Below are 15,433 nucleotides of genomic sequence, written 5' to 3'. Positions count from 1 at the left end.
AAACATATGAGTTTTAGTAAAGGAAGTTTTTTTTTTAAAAGACAACCAAAACCTAACTTAACCCAACCTAACAATTACATTGTAGGTCTTGTTAGGCTAGGACAAATTTAGTAAGTGTGTATAACTTGAAAAATATTTAGTGATGATCTTTGGGGTAATTTTATAACATTAGCCACTTTAACACTTTGACAGAAGAGTTGTCGTGCAATAAGATTATTGTACTGCATTTACATGAATTATACTGTCAAGACTACCACATAATTATAAAATTAATGATATTTATAATTTTATTCATAAAGTAATAAAACTAAGGAATTCTAAATCAGTAAACTACTTAAATACAACAGAAAAATGTTTGTTAATCTAAGGTCAGGTACACCTTGGAATTGCACTAATTTAAAGGTTTGCAGCGGTATTCAAGATAACTGCGGATTTGGGGGGCCATTTCCAGAGTGGTCCAATTGAGAAGACTTGGCCATCTTTAGATATATCCACCAAGGGTTGAGGCTTACCCTAGTGGGAGTTGGTATAGAATCCTGGCAGGTGAGTTGTCTGAACAAATGTACGGAAATATATAAATGAACATTTGAATTCGAACAATACTCCACAGTAGTGTCTAAAATCCTTATAAACCCCTGTCCATTGACTTTACATTTAGTTAAGTTTGAGAGATTCAGATAAAACAAATATCTATATATAGTATAATGGAATCCCGTACGTTACTAATTCTTATTGTACAATATAAAAACACTGCATGTTTACATTTGTAACATTCAAGATAAAATGAAGTAATGATATTGTCTCTTCCTCTTTCTCTGAAACTAATTTTAATGAAAAATAAAACATAATTTTGCATACCTTGACAATGTAAAACCTATGAAGCAAATATGAATGCGACATGATTATTTTAATATCGAGGGAATCATTTATGTTATCAGACATCTGTACATTCACTATGGATACTTTTAGCTTATAATCATGAAATCTAAAGCAATTATTATTAACTCGCATGTATTTAAGATGTAAAAATATAAAACTAGCACATGTATAGTTCTCTAGCAAATTAGCTTTGTTTTGGTGTTGACAGTGAAGCAACAGCAGACATCTTGTGTGACCAGCCTCTCACCTCTCCATATTTCCTGGCATGACACCATATTATCTCCTGACGTAATCGCATCCAGATGTACGGTATGTATGGTGGATATTTAGTAAACAATTATGTTATAAGATGAATGCCATACGAGCTATCATTAAGCACTCAATATTATTTAATTTTCTCGTTATTTAATGTCCAATAGAGACTTTTGGTGAAGTGAAGATTACGACTTTAATAATGAGGGCAGTACAAAAGGTTGAGCACAAGGTCACCAAAGGCATTTTAATAAGTGAATTTTAATATTTGTACATATAATTATATAATTACATAATGCACAACAGCTTATGATAATGACAGATTCTAAACTTACCTTCACCATGACGTTGATCATTCATTAGTAACTTTTACTTTTCCTTTACACTATCTTGGTGTTTGTTTGTGTGTCTGATCAACATATTACTTACTTAGATATGTGTGTGCTGTGACCAGAATCTATGGAAACTGAATCTTGTGTGGAGTATATTTGGCTTCCTGTATTTTATATGATGAAATTAATTGCTTTTATAATCCTAACCAAATCTAATCTAACCTAACCTAACCTGAGTTAAACTAATTTAATCCTGTCTAAATTAATCTAACAAATGAACCTAACCTTACTAAATCCCATGTACCCTAACAATTTAATCTTACCTAATTTAGTCAAACCTAGCCTGATCTAAATTAATCAAAGCTAATATAATATAACCTAACCAAACCCCCTTCATTTAACATTGGGGGTATTTAATCATCAGATGAAATAAGTGCAATTTTAATAGTACTGTACCGGTCCGACTAATTACCCAAATGTACCCAAATGTAGCAAAATGTAGCCGCAATGAAGTCAAATGATGGTCGTACAAGCGTAAATCGGGCTGTGAATCACTTCTCGATTATTATTTGGTGTCATAAAGTCACAAAAAATTGGTAAACTTAATTTAATCTTGAGTTGTGTTGTGTTAGGTTAGGTTAGGTTAGGTACATGCACTCGATCTATTAACTCAGATTAAATTAAGTTTACCAATTTTTTGTGACTTCGTGACACCAAATACCAGTCGAGAAGTGATTGGCAGTCCGATTTATTCATGTAGGACCATTATTTGACTTCATTGCGGCTACATTTGGGTAATTACTCGCTCCCTCGGTACATGCACGCGATCTATTAACTCAAATTAAATTACGTTTTCCAATTTTTTTTTACTTTGTGACACCAAATACTAGTCGAGAAATGATTGGTAACCCGATTTATTCATGTAGGACCATTATTTGACTTCATTGCGGCTACATTTGGGTAATTAGTCGGACCCGTACTGTACAGGTGTGATGGTACAACTATTGTTCAAACTTGTGATATTATGTATGATTGTATGTATTGTGATATTATGGTGTTGTATGATTGTATGTATTGTGATATTATGGTGTTGTATGATTGTATGTGTTGTGATATTATGGTGTAGTAAGATTGTATGTGTTGTGAGAATTATGGTGTTGTGAGATTGTGTGTGTTGTGAGAATTATGGTGTTGTGAGATTGTATGTGTTGTGAGAATTATGGTGTTGTGAGATTGTATGTGTTGTTATATTGTGTTGGAAGATTATATGGTATTAGTTTCGGTCATCTGGGGAATCTTAGGTATCTAGGGTGGTTAGGTTACATTAAGCTAGGTTGGTTAGATTATATCAGTTGTTTTAAAACTGCCAGTGTTTTAAGGTCTTGGTCATCAGTATTGTACTTCCCAACTCATACCACAATGCTATAAACATTGCATGCATGATATCAAGCATTTTACTGTAACCTTATTAATGTCTTGACTTATGATATATAGTATCCATACAGTAGTTGTGAGTAGCTCATAATAACAGTGATTTATTTACTGTATTTTGGAATATTCAATAAAATGTTTATTAATTATTTATAGAATGCAAATCTGGTGAGAAAGTAAGGAAAATAATAAAAAAAAATTCCTGAGAGGAGGCAACAGGCCATAGACTCTGCACCCTTGATGAATAGACAGATACCATCACTGAACACTTTAATTTTGCAGGGATGAACCATTTATTGATGTAGAGTATACTGTACTGTACTGTACTCAAATTTTGCAGTGCTTAGTGGTTCATTCCTGTTAGAATTAGAAATAGTGTACTGTAGTTAAATGCCATTTTTTTTGTCAGTTTGCTTTAAACATTGAAGGGTAGAGACCACTACTTATTTGCCAATTAAAAAGTAAGTTTAGAGTGTTATTCTTCCTTGTTCCCCACCAGATTTCTGTTCTATGCTTCAAAATGAATACTGTAATTGTTGATGTAAGCATGAAGCTGTCATACATGCTCCAGGGCCAAGATAACAAGACCTGTCAACTTTCCTTACATTAAATGGATATATAGTACTGTACAGGGTGTTCTGTATGCTCCTACTCCACAAACTTCATCTCAGGGAAAATCACAAAGAAATTAAGCTGAATATGTGCCAGATTTCATAATTTTGCAATAAAAAAAAAGTTCAACATTTTCTGGAAGCTTAATCTCTCCTTGTACCCTCTTCAACAGTGTGCAGTATATGTGGCTAACACCCCATTTACAGGTCACCAAAGTGAAGTCTCTGGTACCATAGTGAAACATTTTCGTTCTTTTCTTACCAAAACTGATTTTAAGGAAACATTTGCCACCACAAGGCATATTAGGTTATACTGTATTAGTAGTCTTGTTGGATCTAATGAAGATTTACAGTTCTCTGCTTATTTCACTTGATGGTAAAATACGCTAACCAAACCTAACTTAACTTAGTACTACAGGTATTAGGGTGTTTAATCATCAGATGAAATGAGTGTGTTCCAAATCTTCATGAGGTCCAGTTTGTATATTTGTACATTAGTAAAGATTATGTCTATGATTTGTAATAATTATTAAGTATGCCATTGCCTTGGTTGCAGACAAGATGTCGGTGCTGCAGCAGGTGCTAACTGATGCTCGTAAGTTGGCCACCCGCCTGCGAGACCATGACTCCTCAGCCGACTCCTTGTTGTCCCAGGCTCAGGGAATGTTCAAGCAAGTTGAGAGCATGAAAGAGGTGAGTACCCTTAATAAATAGGGGTGTCTAAAAAAATGTATACACACTGCCTTCCACATTTTCGTAGAGATTGTGTTATTTCTGTTACAACAGCAACATTGTCCTCATTTGTGGGAGACTTTGCACATCAGTGAGTAAGGGCAAAGTTGCTGTTGCAATACAACCATTCACCTGATTGCTACGAAAATCTGTAAGGAAGTGTGTACAATATATATTTTTCTGAGACACACTGTATTCTCTTAGAGTAAAGTACCCCTATTTTGTACAGAGGAGTCGGCACTGTCAATGCTTGTCATGTGTTGGTTCTTTTGCCTCCTCTGACCAGAGATGTTGATTCCTTGTTCTAATTTCTCTTCACTTTCCTTCATCCTCAGATATATAAATATTCAGCATGACATTCATGCCACCATTCTTCAACACAGTATTCTTGAATTTCATGTTCCTTATCTCTGTACATGTATACCCACCAAAAAAGGTATTGCAACCCTTGCCATACTTTACATTCTGGAACACAAGATGAAGTGCTGTGATATATCTGGGTATGATAATGTGTTGGTATACCTGCTCTCCTTACCAGATACTTTCATATTTTAAGAGATATGAGTCATTTAGTGGGTTTCCTTGGTGGTTTCATTTCTGTCTGCCTACCATTTGAGTTGGCTGATTGTTGGAGAATGAATTGGCTACAACACATATAGTATGCCACTTTGGTTTCAATTGCATAATATAAGAGCTGAATTTATAATGAATCCCATGAACTGGCACTCTCATTCATCAGAGATTATATATGGAAGATAGGAAAGTGTCTTCCCTAAGCACAGCATAAAATGTGCTCTCAAACAGTGATTCCATCTATTGAATTTCCAGCACAGTTTAACTACTTATATTGAGACTGGATGCCTTGTATTTCCAGATGCTTATTGTTGCTAGATACTTCAAGATGTCAATTGCTATCTTGTTCAGCCATATTTTTAGATAAAATAATAATATATTGTAGGTGCATTGAATCTCGCAAATATTATTTTAACGCTGTCAGACAACAAACCTTGGCAGAGCATTTGCTTGTTGGTTGACCCAGTCACACGTCGTGGGAGTCTCTTTCCTATCTTTTGTATATAATCTTTGATCATTCATGCTTTAAGATTCTGTGAGTAAGGAGAATATGCTTGGTTATCCATTTAGTATAGAATAAGGCCTTGAATTAAATTGACCCCACAAAAGGGTAGTGGAGATAAACTATATAGTTTTCATTTATTTCAGTCAGCCTTTTTTTCTACATGTTGGTTTTCTTCCATAAATACATACTGTACAGTATTACTGTACAGTATTTGGGAAATGGCAACTGTTCTGTTCAGGTCTCAAACTAACCTTTCCTAATGTATGCCACAAATATTTCCCAAATCATTTGTCATTAAATTACAGTGCTATTAACAGAGCTCTTGACCATTGATTTTAACACAAAGATTAAATTTAGTATTATTTTGTTAGTCTTAATCAAAGAAGAGTACATGATAAAGGATGTTAGGCACTTATAGTCAGAGGTACCAGCCTAATAGGTACATATGTGTCTGAGGTAATTGTTCATTCCGATTTTCAATGGACCCCAGTGGTCCCTCGGTTAACGAACACAATTCGTTCCAGAAGGTCATTCGTTAACCGAAAATTTCGTTAACTGAAACCATTGTTTCAATGGGATTTTGGGTAATTGGTTCCAGCTCACCGAAAATTACATACAAACTAAAAATAAATGCAGTAAAGTACACTTACTTTGAGGTGTGCATGTAGAAGGCTCCTGGTTGATGATGATGATGTTGGGAATTAGAATGGGGGTGGAGGAGAAGGGAGAAGAGAAGGCATTGGGGTGGAAGAGAAGTCACCCCATGCTGCCATCACACCCATAAAATTTTAGTTCACTTGGTGTAATTCAAGATTATTTTCTTTAAATCAACACTGCACTGCATTATATATTGTCAATATGTAAAATAAACTTCAGAATGACCAATAATTGTACTGTAAAAATGTAAAAATAGTTTATGTTCAAGAGAGTCTCAAGCAAGAAGCTTCCTCCACTGAGCAGGGACACACTGACGCCATTTTGGGTGGATTGAGTGGCTGTTTGGCACGCTAAAAACTAGTTCCCTGTACTTCAATTATTTTAAATAATTGTTAAAATGACTAAACTAAGCCCTAAAACCGATTACTGTATTGGCGGACCAATACTATAGCCGGTGAGCAGGCGAAAAGATGTTGGGAAAAATTCGTAAGGAATTAGTTAACCGAAGTGAAGAATCTTATGGAAGGTAATTCGTTAACCGAAATTTCGTTAACCGAAATTTTGTTAACCGAGGCGTTAGTTAACCGAGGGATCACTGTACTGTACTTTTTTTTTTCTGGGTGTACCTTGTAATTTAGGTGCGGTTTTAAGGTTTAATTTTTCCTTGCCATTTATTAAGTGATTTTTTGATGACTTGTGTTCCCTATACAGTACAATGTTTGTTACCTCCCCTTTTTATGTCCTTCCATCTTGCCACTGCAATACTATAAATGTCCCCCTCTCTTACCACGTCTGTTATCAACTCCTATTTTTCCACTTTTGTTTTTATCCCAATCTTGCAATATCTGTTCTTCACCTTCCCTTGCTATCTTGCATCTTCTCTTGTTATCTTTCCCACCTTTGTTACCATCCTTTAATCTGCTACCTTTGTTACTACCTCTGACTTATTATCACTGTTTTCACCCTCTAGTGTGTTATCTTCACATTTACTCTTCAACCAACCACTTTTATTATCACCCTTAAGTTTCATAACTGACAGTCACTATCTATCTGGTCACATGTATGAACTTTTATCTAGTCACCTTCCACCGTCAATCTCCAATTCTGTACTGTATGTCATTATTGTCACTATTCATAGTGTATACTTGTACTGTATTGTATACTACTAAAAATTAGCAGGGTGTTAGATAACCAAGGTAAATATATTTTTAGGGTACCAACTTGGGCATCAAAATAGCCTTTGTCAATCAGAATACCTATAATTTGCACTTTTGAGGTATTGTACTGTACAGGAAATTTACTTATTTGAGTTTGTGTACAAACTCTTGTGACTTAGAATTTTGATTAGGATGCTTGTACGGTAATTATCACTTTATATTAAGATGGCTGTTGAAATAATAGGTAATGAATGTAGTTAGTTGTCTCACAGTTAATTGATATCAGTTTCAGTTATGAACTGTATGCTTTGTTTGAGAAAAGTCAAGCCATTACACATCATCTTTTGAATTGGTGTGAAATCATTACAAGAAGATGGCCAAAGCATATATGCCTGATCATAGCATTTTTTAATGATAACCAAAATGCTTAATTACTGTATTATAATATGACACTCTTAGATACATGTCAAAAGGCACAATACCCTCTCATTAATAAACTTTAATTGAATGATATAATTCTTGTGTTAATGTAGGTGATGTATGATATTCATAAATTAAAGCACTGTCTTGAACACTCGCTGTGGCAATGACAGAGTGCTGTGCATTTCAGGCTACCCTTGGTACATTTACATCTCTGCTGGCAGCCATTTTTACAGCCAAACTTTAGCAGCTCTCAATGGACTTTGCTGGCTTGTGGTAGCAGAGACTGTAGTGGCTGCCATTCACCATTGGTGTTACTTTACCATCCCCACTCACTGGGAGATGCTTCCTTGGGAGCACGGGTGAGTGACTGACCCTGAATGTGACCTCCCTGATCGAGAACCTTTTTTGTGTATTGCACCAGTGCTGCTTCCTTAAATGGAGGAATTTCTCTTAGTCTCCTTCTCTACAAGTAATAACATGATCACATGCTTCTGACATTCTCTTTGTGTGGTATTACAATATCTGCACAATAACTCAAGTCACAAGTGTTCCTGTCTCAGGTTCTCTTGGCAGTGTGAGGAAAGCTTTGGTATGGATTTCTTGTACTGTATGTTTGATGTATCCTGTCTTGATTTTTTTTATCACTTAAAATAACAGACTATCTGTCAAAAATTAGGAAGCTATCACATTGCCGTTGTCTTAACCCTTAAGCCCCTGGTTAGGGTGCTGCTGGCAGTAAACCCCCCCCCCCTTTTCATGGAAATAAATCGAAAAATCAAAACTTCTTCACCCCAAAGAAGTGGCGGGAATAGGCCGACATTCTGGAATGTTACCCGAGACGCGCTGGTTGGACGTTCTGGAACATCACCTGGGGCCTAAGGGTTAATATTTCTCACCTAGTGCATCAGCATTTGTATGAAGAGCAATATATTTGGAAGTATTTTTGTGTCAAAATATGACCCAAAACCATTCAAAGACAGAACCCTTAAAATGTGTCTTTTTGGACTACAGTATCAGCTTTAACTATGCTGGGACAGTTCTGTTTATATTTCCTGATGCCCACCATAGCAAATATCAACTGCAGAAAGAAAGTGTGCTACTTCTTGTTTACACTGCACTGGTACTGTAAAATGCAATTCACGAGGGTTGGTTAAGTACATCTGCACATTAAATGAAAGAAAATGAACAAGAAAATCTGATTTCAGTTATTCTGAAACATTGCTGATTGATACAGTAGTGTACGTATATTTGACCTGAAGCTCTTAATTGAATTATACGGTGATTTTTTATTCTAGAACCCAAAATAATTCCCTTGCACTAAAAACTATATCAGTTAAGAACCTAATGTTTTGCATAAATGTAGTCTAATGGTTTTTACTCAGCCACGTCATGGCGCTCACTGTGGAAGAACGCATGTTTCTCGTCGAACATTACATCAAGAATGCATCCTTTAGGGAATGTCAAATTGCATTTAACAGTTGCTTTGGTGGTCGTATGAAACCTTCAAAATCAGTGATATGAAAACTGGTGAAGAAGTTCAGAGAAACAGGCTGCATGAAAGTTAAAAAACACATGTACCAGCCAAGTGTTGTTACACTGGAGAAAGTGAATAGTTTTTAGTGTGTGGGAATTATTTAGGGTTTTCGAATAAAAAATCACACTATAATTCACATTGATTAATAAGCTTGGCGAGTACTAGAGCGATTGGTTCTTTATGTTTTCAAAGACACTACATAATTCTACAATACCAATTTTGGAATTTCCACTTAGATGGGATAAAAATTGTACAGACATGATCCACCATTCAGTGTTCACTAAATTTGGGGGATGATTACAGAAGTGGATGTATTCTGTCATGAACATAGTGTTTTTTACATGGTCATCATCTAGTCACTTTCAAAGATTAAAACGGACAATATAACATGTATAGTACTGTATTACACCTAATGAAAACTTGATCATAGCTGTAACAATATAGAATTTTATTTAATATGAAATTTCACCACTTGATGCTCTCAACACATTGGAAACTTCAATAACTTACAGGTAAAGAAATAATTGTCCTAAGGGCAAACACATGAAAGGAATGTACATTTTTTTGCACACGAGTAAACATGTAACCAACCAACCAACCCCCCCCCTCCCGTCAGCAAATATTATTCGCAGATTTGGCTTTTCGTGGCCATTTTGAGAACCTAACCCCTGTGAATTTTCAGGGCATGTTGTATATGTACAGTGCAGTATACAGTATATTAATGTTACATTAGACACATGTACCGGAGAAGTGCAATGTTTGGGTTCTTTGATTACCAAGACTACAGTATGCATCTACTATATCAAATAGATAGTCATAAGAGTTAATTGAGCTGGTCCCCTGAAACAGTGTTTCCTATATGATTATTAGGATCATTTTAATGCATGTGCCTAGGCTGTAATCCTTATCATTCTCCAACATACTTATTCTTACTCTTTAACATAACGTCTTTTATATCCTCTTTTCACAATATTTTATTCATATATTCCTTCAACTTAATAATGTATTACTGTATAAAGTATTTACAGTATTTATATCTCTTGGCTTTTTTTCCCTTCTTGGTAATCTGTGTTTTCCACATCAGTGTTTGCATTTATAAAGGTTGTACAGATGTAACCCAAATTCCTTATATACAGTACATGACAGTTATCTGGTATCTAAATTTGTGGCTTCATTTAAGTGATTGGTTGATTGGTTTTGGGCTGGTGAATGTTGCTTTTCATGATAAATTATGCCTTTAATAGTAGCAGTAAGAAATACTATATGATATATTTCAAAGATAATTCTAAATAACTTTGGTGATAAAATTCCAGTTACCCTCTCTTTGGCAACCCTCAAGCTGGTGCCAATGTTGCCAAAAGAATTGAAGGAGTTTTGTCTGCAACTGTACTGTACTTGGTTGCCCTTTGCATGATCCTAGTTGTTCACCACAATGGATTAGTCAGGCTTATTTTTGGACAGTCTTATTGTGCAGTTGTAGAGGGTGATTTTTTTTATTTATTTGTTTGTATTTATTTTTTAATTATGAAACAAGTGTTCATAATTTTTTTCATATCTACGAATGTGTTTTATATTTCGTAACTTGTGAACTTCTAAATTTGTCATTTGCATTAAATGTATTGATTGGTGTTGGGTGTTTCTAAGTACTGTACCTTTAAACCAGATGAGTTATCATGTCATCATATGTGCCAGGAGTGTTTATTATATCTGAACTGCACCAATAGTGTAAATATAAAGTGAATGTTGATTTATCAGGGTGTCCATAAATTATCTGACTGTTCTTAAAGCATAATAACCTTAAAAATATAATAAATAAAACATGCCAGTTTTCTTAGTAGTGATGAACAAGTTATAAATTTATTCTTGTCTTAGTAGACTTAATCATGTGCACTGTGTTCTATCTATACTGTATATAATATTTCTGGGGTTTACTTTTTAAGTTTTAAAATATGTAAGATAATTTAAGGAAACCTTTATGATACAGAACTGTATGTCTTTCTGTGTAAGACTAATGCTGTACCTGTATCTTGATTGTCTGTGCTATTGGAGGGGGCTAGACATTGTTTGAGGTTAAAAAGTTTTATAATGGCTCAGATAATTTGTGGACACCCTGTATATACCCATATACATGTTAAAATTTAGTATATGATTGAACGACATAGATAGGAGATTCTCTAATTTGGCCCAGTCAGCGAGCCAAGCTGATCCTTCCATGGCTATAAATGTGCGACATTTCCGATCAATATTATCAAAGACAAAAAAAGAAGCCCCACAAAGACAGTGTTTAGTCTGTAGTGACACCAAAGTAATAAAGAGACAGTTTAGAGAAGGTTAGGTTAGGTTAGATGGGAGGTGACTCTTAGAGATATGACTATAGTAAATAATGGGCTAGCAACACTTGCTTTATGTTTAATGATTCCAAGGAAGACTGTTTATGTTTACTAATTCCCAGGATGATTGTGAAAAGTGTATGTAGGATGTCAGGATGTGACTCAAAGATGAAAGAGTGTGGGTATGGAAGTACAGTAGTAACCGAAATGGAATAATTTAAAAGAATTAAACACAGGATCTACAGTACTTGTACACAGGCTTTCATGTGTAAAATGAGATTATTTGTGAAGGTTATCGTGTGTGTGTGTGTGTGTGTGTGTGTGTGTGTACAGGAAGCCATACTATGGAGGCACAGCACTTCCATACATGGTAGCTTCAGCCTTGGTCTGCATCTTGTGCTTCTACTTGTGCCATTCTCCCTCCCTCCATCCCTCTCCACTTTCATTTTCCTTACATATATTAAATTTTTCTCGTATTTATTACCCTTGTGTGTATATGTTTCCTTATTTTATACTACTTCCTTCTATAGTATTGTATTTGTCTTGTGTAATGCCTCTCTCTCTATCTCCCTCACTGCTGCCTCTGTCTCCTATCACTGTGCTGCTTCTCTCTCACTCTTATTTCTGCTGTGCTTGCCTCTCTCTCCTCACTATCTCTGTCACTACTTCCTAAGTGTTTATGTGATTTGTTTTACACTGTGGCTTCACTACAGCCCTTGTGCTTCCTTGCTTGTTGTGCGAATCCTTTCTTGTATGTTGCATTTCCTGCTGTGTGCTTTCTTGCTTGCTCTGTGCTTCATTGTCTTCCACAGCAAGTAGTTGACACTGTGTTGTCTTCCACAGTGAGTAGTTGACAAGAAGTTCTTCCTGCCTTTGTGTGCTACTTATGTTTTTTCCCTACTAGTATGTTATTTTTATTATTTTCAGCATTTTCTGCCCTTTCCTACCCTCCTTCCCACCCCCTCTTTATCCTCCTCCCCACCCCCTCTTTATCCTCCTCCCCACCCCCTCTTTATCCTCCTCTCCACCCCTTTCTTACCCTCCTACAAACCCCCTTCTTATCCAACTCCCCACCCCCACCTACCCCCCACCACCTCTCCCTCTTCATTCCAGTGTCTGCACAACTCTCACACTGAGTGACTTTCCTTCACTGTGAACTGCTCCACTGTATTTTGATATCCTGCTTGGGTGTTAGTACTGGAGGTTGTTAGTACTGGAGGTTGTTAGTACTGGAGGGTGTCAGTACTAGAGGGTGTCAGTACTGGAGGGTGTTAGTACTGGAGGGTGTTAATACTGGAGGTTGTTAGTGCTGGAGGGTGTTAGTACTGGAGAAGTGGAGGTTGTTAAGTACTGGAGGGTGTTAGTACTGGAGGTGTTAGTACTGGAGGGTCAGTACTGGAGGGTGTCAGTACTGGTAGTGTGGAGGTGTCAGTGGAGGAGTGTCAGTGCTGGAGGTGTCAGTTCTGGAGGTGTTAGTACTGGAGGTGTACTGGAGGGTGTTAGTACTGGAGGTGAGTACTGGAGGTGTCAGTACTGGAGGGTGTTAGTACTGAGTGTCAGTACTGGAGGTGTCAGTACTGGAGGGTGTCAGTTCTGGAGGTGTTAGTACTGGAGGTGTCAGTTCTGGAGGGTGTTAGTACTGGAGGTGTCAGTACTGGAGGTGTCAGTACTGGGGTTGTTAGTACTGGAGGGTGTTAGTACTGGAGGTTGTTAGTACTGGAGGATGTCAGTACTGGAGGGTGTTAGTACTGGAGGTGGAAGGTGGTAGTCCTGGAGGGTGTTAGTACTGGAGGTGTTAGTACTGGAGGGTGTAGTACTGGTCAGTTCTGGAGGTGTTAGTACTGGAGGTGTTAGTACTGGGAGTGGAGGTTGTAGTGGAGGGTGTTAGTACTGGAGGTGTTAGTACTGGAGGGTGTTAGTACTGGAGGTGTGAAGTACTGGAGGGTTAGTACTGTGTCTGGACCTACTGGACTAGTACTGGAGGGTGTTAGTACTGGAGGTGGTGTGTAGTACTGGAGGGTGTCAGTACTGGAGGGTGTCAGTACTGGAGGGTGTTAGTTTGGAGGGTGTTGAGTACTGGAGGGTGTTGTACTGGAGGGTGTCTACTGGAGGGTGTCAGTACTGGAGGGTGTGGAGTACTGGAGGTGTCAGTACTGGAGGGTGTCAGTACTGGAGGTGTGTACTGGAGGTGTCAGTACTGGAGAGTGTCAGTACTGGAGGGTGTCAGTACTGGAGGGGTGTCAGTACTGGAGGTGTGTGTTAGTACTGGAGGGTGTGTGTTAGTACTGGAGGGTGTAGTACTGGAGGGTGTTGGGGTGTGTCAGGGTGCTGGGGGTTGTTAGTAATGGAGGGTGTTAGTAATGGAGGTGTTAGTAATGGAGGTGTTGGTAGTACTGGAGGGTGTCAGTACTGGAGGGTGGGCTGGAGGTGTTAGTACTAGTATGTAGTACTGGGTGGTGGAGGTGTTAGTAATGGAGGTGTCAGTACTGGGGTTGTTAGTAATGGAGGGTGTTAGTACTGGTGGAAGTGGAGGGTGTTAGTACTGGAGGTGTTAGTAATGGAGGTGTTAGTAATGGATGGAGGGTGTTAGTAATGGAGGGTGTCAGTACTGGGGTTGTTAGTAATGGAGGTGTTAGTAATGGAGGGTGTTAGTACTGGAGGTGTCAGTACTGGGGTTGTTAGTAATGGAGGGTGTTAGTAATGGAGGTGTTAGTAGGTGTACTGGAGGTGTTAGTAATGGAGGTGTGTAATGGAGGTGTTAGTAATGGAGGGTGTTAGTAATGGAGGGTGTTAGTAATGGAGGTGTCAGTACTGGGGGTTGTAATGGAGGTTAGTAATGGTGGAGGTGTCAGTACTGGAGTGTAATGGAGGTGTCAGTACTGGGGTTGTTAGTAATGGAGGTGTTAGTAATGGAGGGTGTTAGTACTGGAGGTGTTAGTAATGGAGGTGTTTGTAATGGAGGGTGTTAGTAATGGAGGTGTCAGTACTGGGGTTGTTAGTAATGGAGGTGTAGTAATGGAGGGTGTTAGTAATGGAGGGTGTTAGTAGAGTACTAGTACTGGAGGGTGTCAGTACTGGAGGTGTTGTTAGTATGGAGGTGTTAGATGGAGGTGTTAGTATGGAGGTGTTAGTACTGGAGGGTGTTAGTAATGGAGGGTGTTAGTAATGGAGGTGTCAGTACTGTTAGATGGGGTGTTAATGGAGGTGTTAGTAATGGAGGTGTTAGTACTGGAGGGTGTGTTAGTACTGCTGGAGGTGTTAGTACTGGAGGGTGTTAGTAATGGAGGGTGTTAGTACTGGAGGTGTTAGTTGGGGTTGTCAGTACTGTGTTGTACTGGAGGGTGTCAGTACGGTGCTGGAGGGTGTTAGTACTGGAGGTGTGTACTGGAGTACTGTACTGAGGGTGTTAGTACTGGAGGTGTTAGTAATGGAGGGTGTTAGTAATGGAGGTGTCAGTACTGGAGGGTGTTAGTGATGTTAGTACTGGAGGGTGTTAGTACTGGGTGTGTTAGTACTGGAGGGTGTTAGTACTGGAGGGTGTCAGTACTGGAGGTGTTGGAGGTGTTAGTACTGGAGGTGTGTGCTGGAGGGTGTTAGTAATGGAAGGTGTAGTACTGATAGTATTGTTGGAGGTGTTAGTACTGGAGGTGTCAGTACTGGAGGTGTTAGTACTGGAGGGTGTTAGTACTGGAGGGTGTTAGTACTGGAGTGTTAGTACTGGAGGGTGTTAGTACTTGTCAGTACTGGGGGGTTGTTAATGGACTGGAGGTGTTAGTAATGGAGGAGTACTGGAGGGTGTCAGTACTGGTGTCGTGCTGGAGTGGAGGTGTGTTGGAGGTGTTAGTACTGGAGGGTGTCTGTACTGGAGGTGTCAGTACTGGGGTTGTTAGTAATGGAGGGTGTTAGTAATGGAGCTGGAGGGTGTTGTGTGTCAGTACTGGAGGTGGAGGGTGTCGGTACTGGAGGGTGTCAGTACTGGAGGGTGTCAGTACTGGAGGGTGTCAGTACTGGAGGTGT

At 38.2% G+C, this 15,433-nt stretch overlaps 1 protein-coding gene across 1 annotated transcript in view; it reads left to right on the top strand.

Moving 5' to 3' along the window:
• The first annotated feature begins 1,043 nt into the window (after window positions 1–1,043).
• The window catches only part of LOC121876057 (FGFR1 oncogene partner 2 homolog), a 32,204-nt gene continuing 17,814 nt past the window's right edge, over window positions 1,044–15,433 (top strand). The window contains exons 1-2 of the mRNA XM_042380941.1: window positions 1,044–1,188; window positions 4,062–4,198. Of these exons, the coding sequence (XP_042236875.1) occupies window positions 1,182–1,188; window positions 4,062–4,198 (144 nt within the window). The 5' untranslated portion in view covers window positions 1,044–1,181. The remainder of the gene's footprint in view (window positions 1,189–4,061; window positions 4,199–15,433) is intronic.

This window comes from Homarus americanus, unplaced genomic scaffold (assembly GCF_018991925.1).
Source record: "Homarus americanus isolate GMGI-L3 unplaced genomic scaffold, GMGI_Hamer_2.0 scaffold34921, whole genome shotgun sequence".
Classification (NCBI taxonomy): Eukaryota; Metazoa; Arthropoda; class Malacostraca; order Decapoda; family Nephropidae; genus Homarus; species Homarus americanus.
This window is presented reverse-complemented; position numbering and strand designations above follow the sequence as displayed.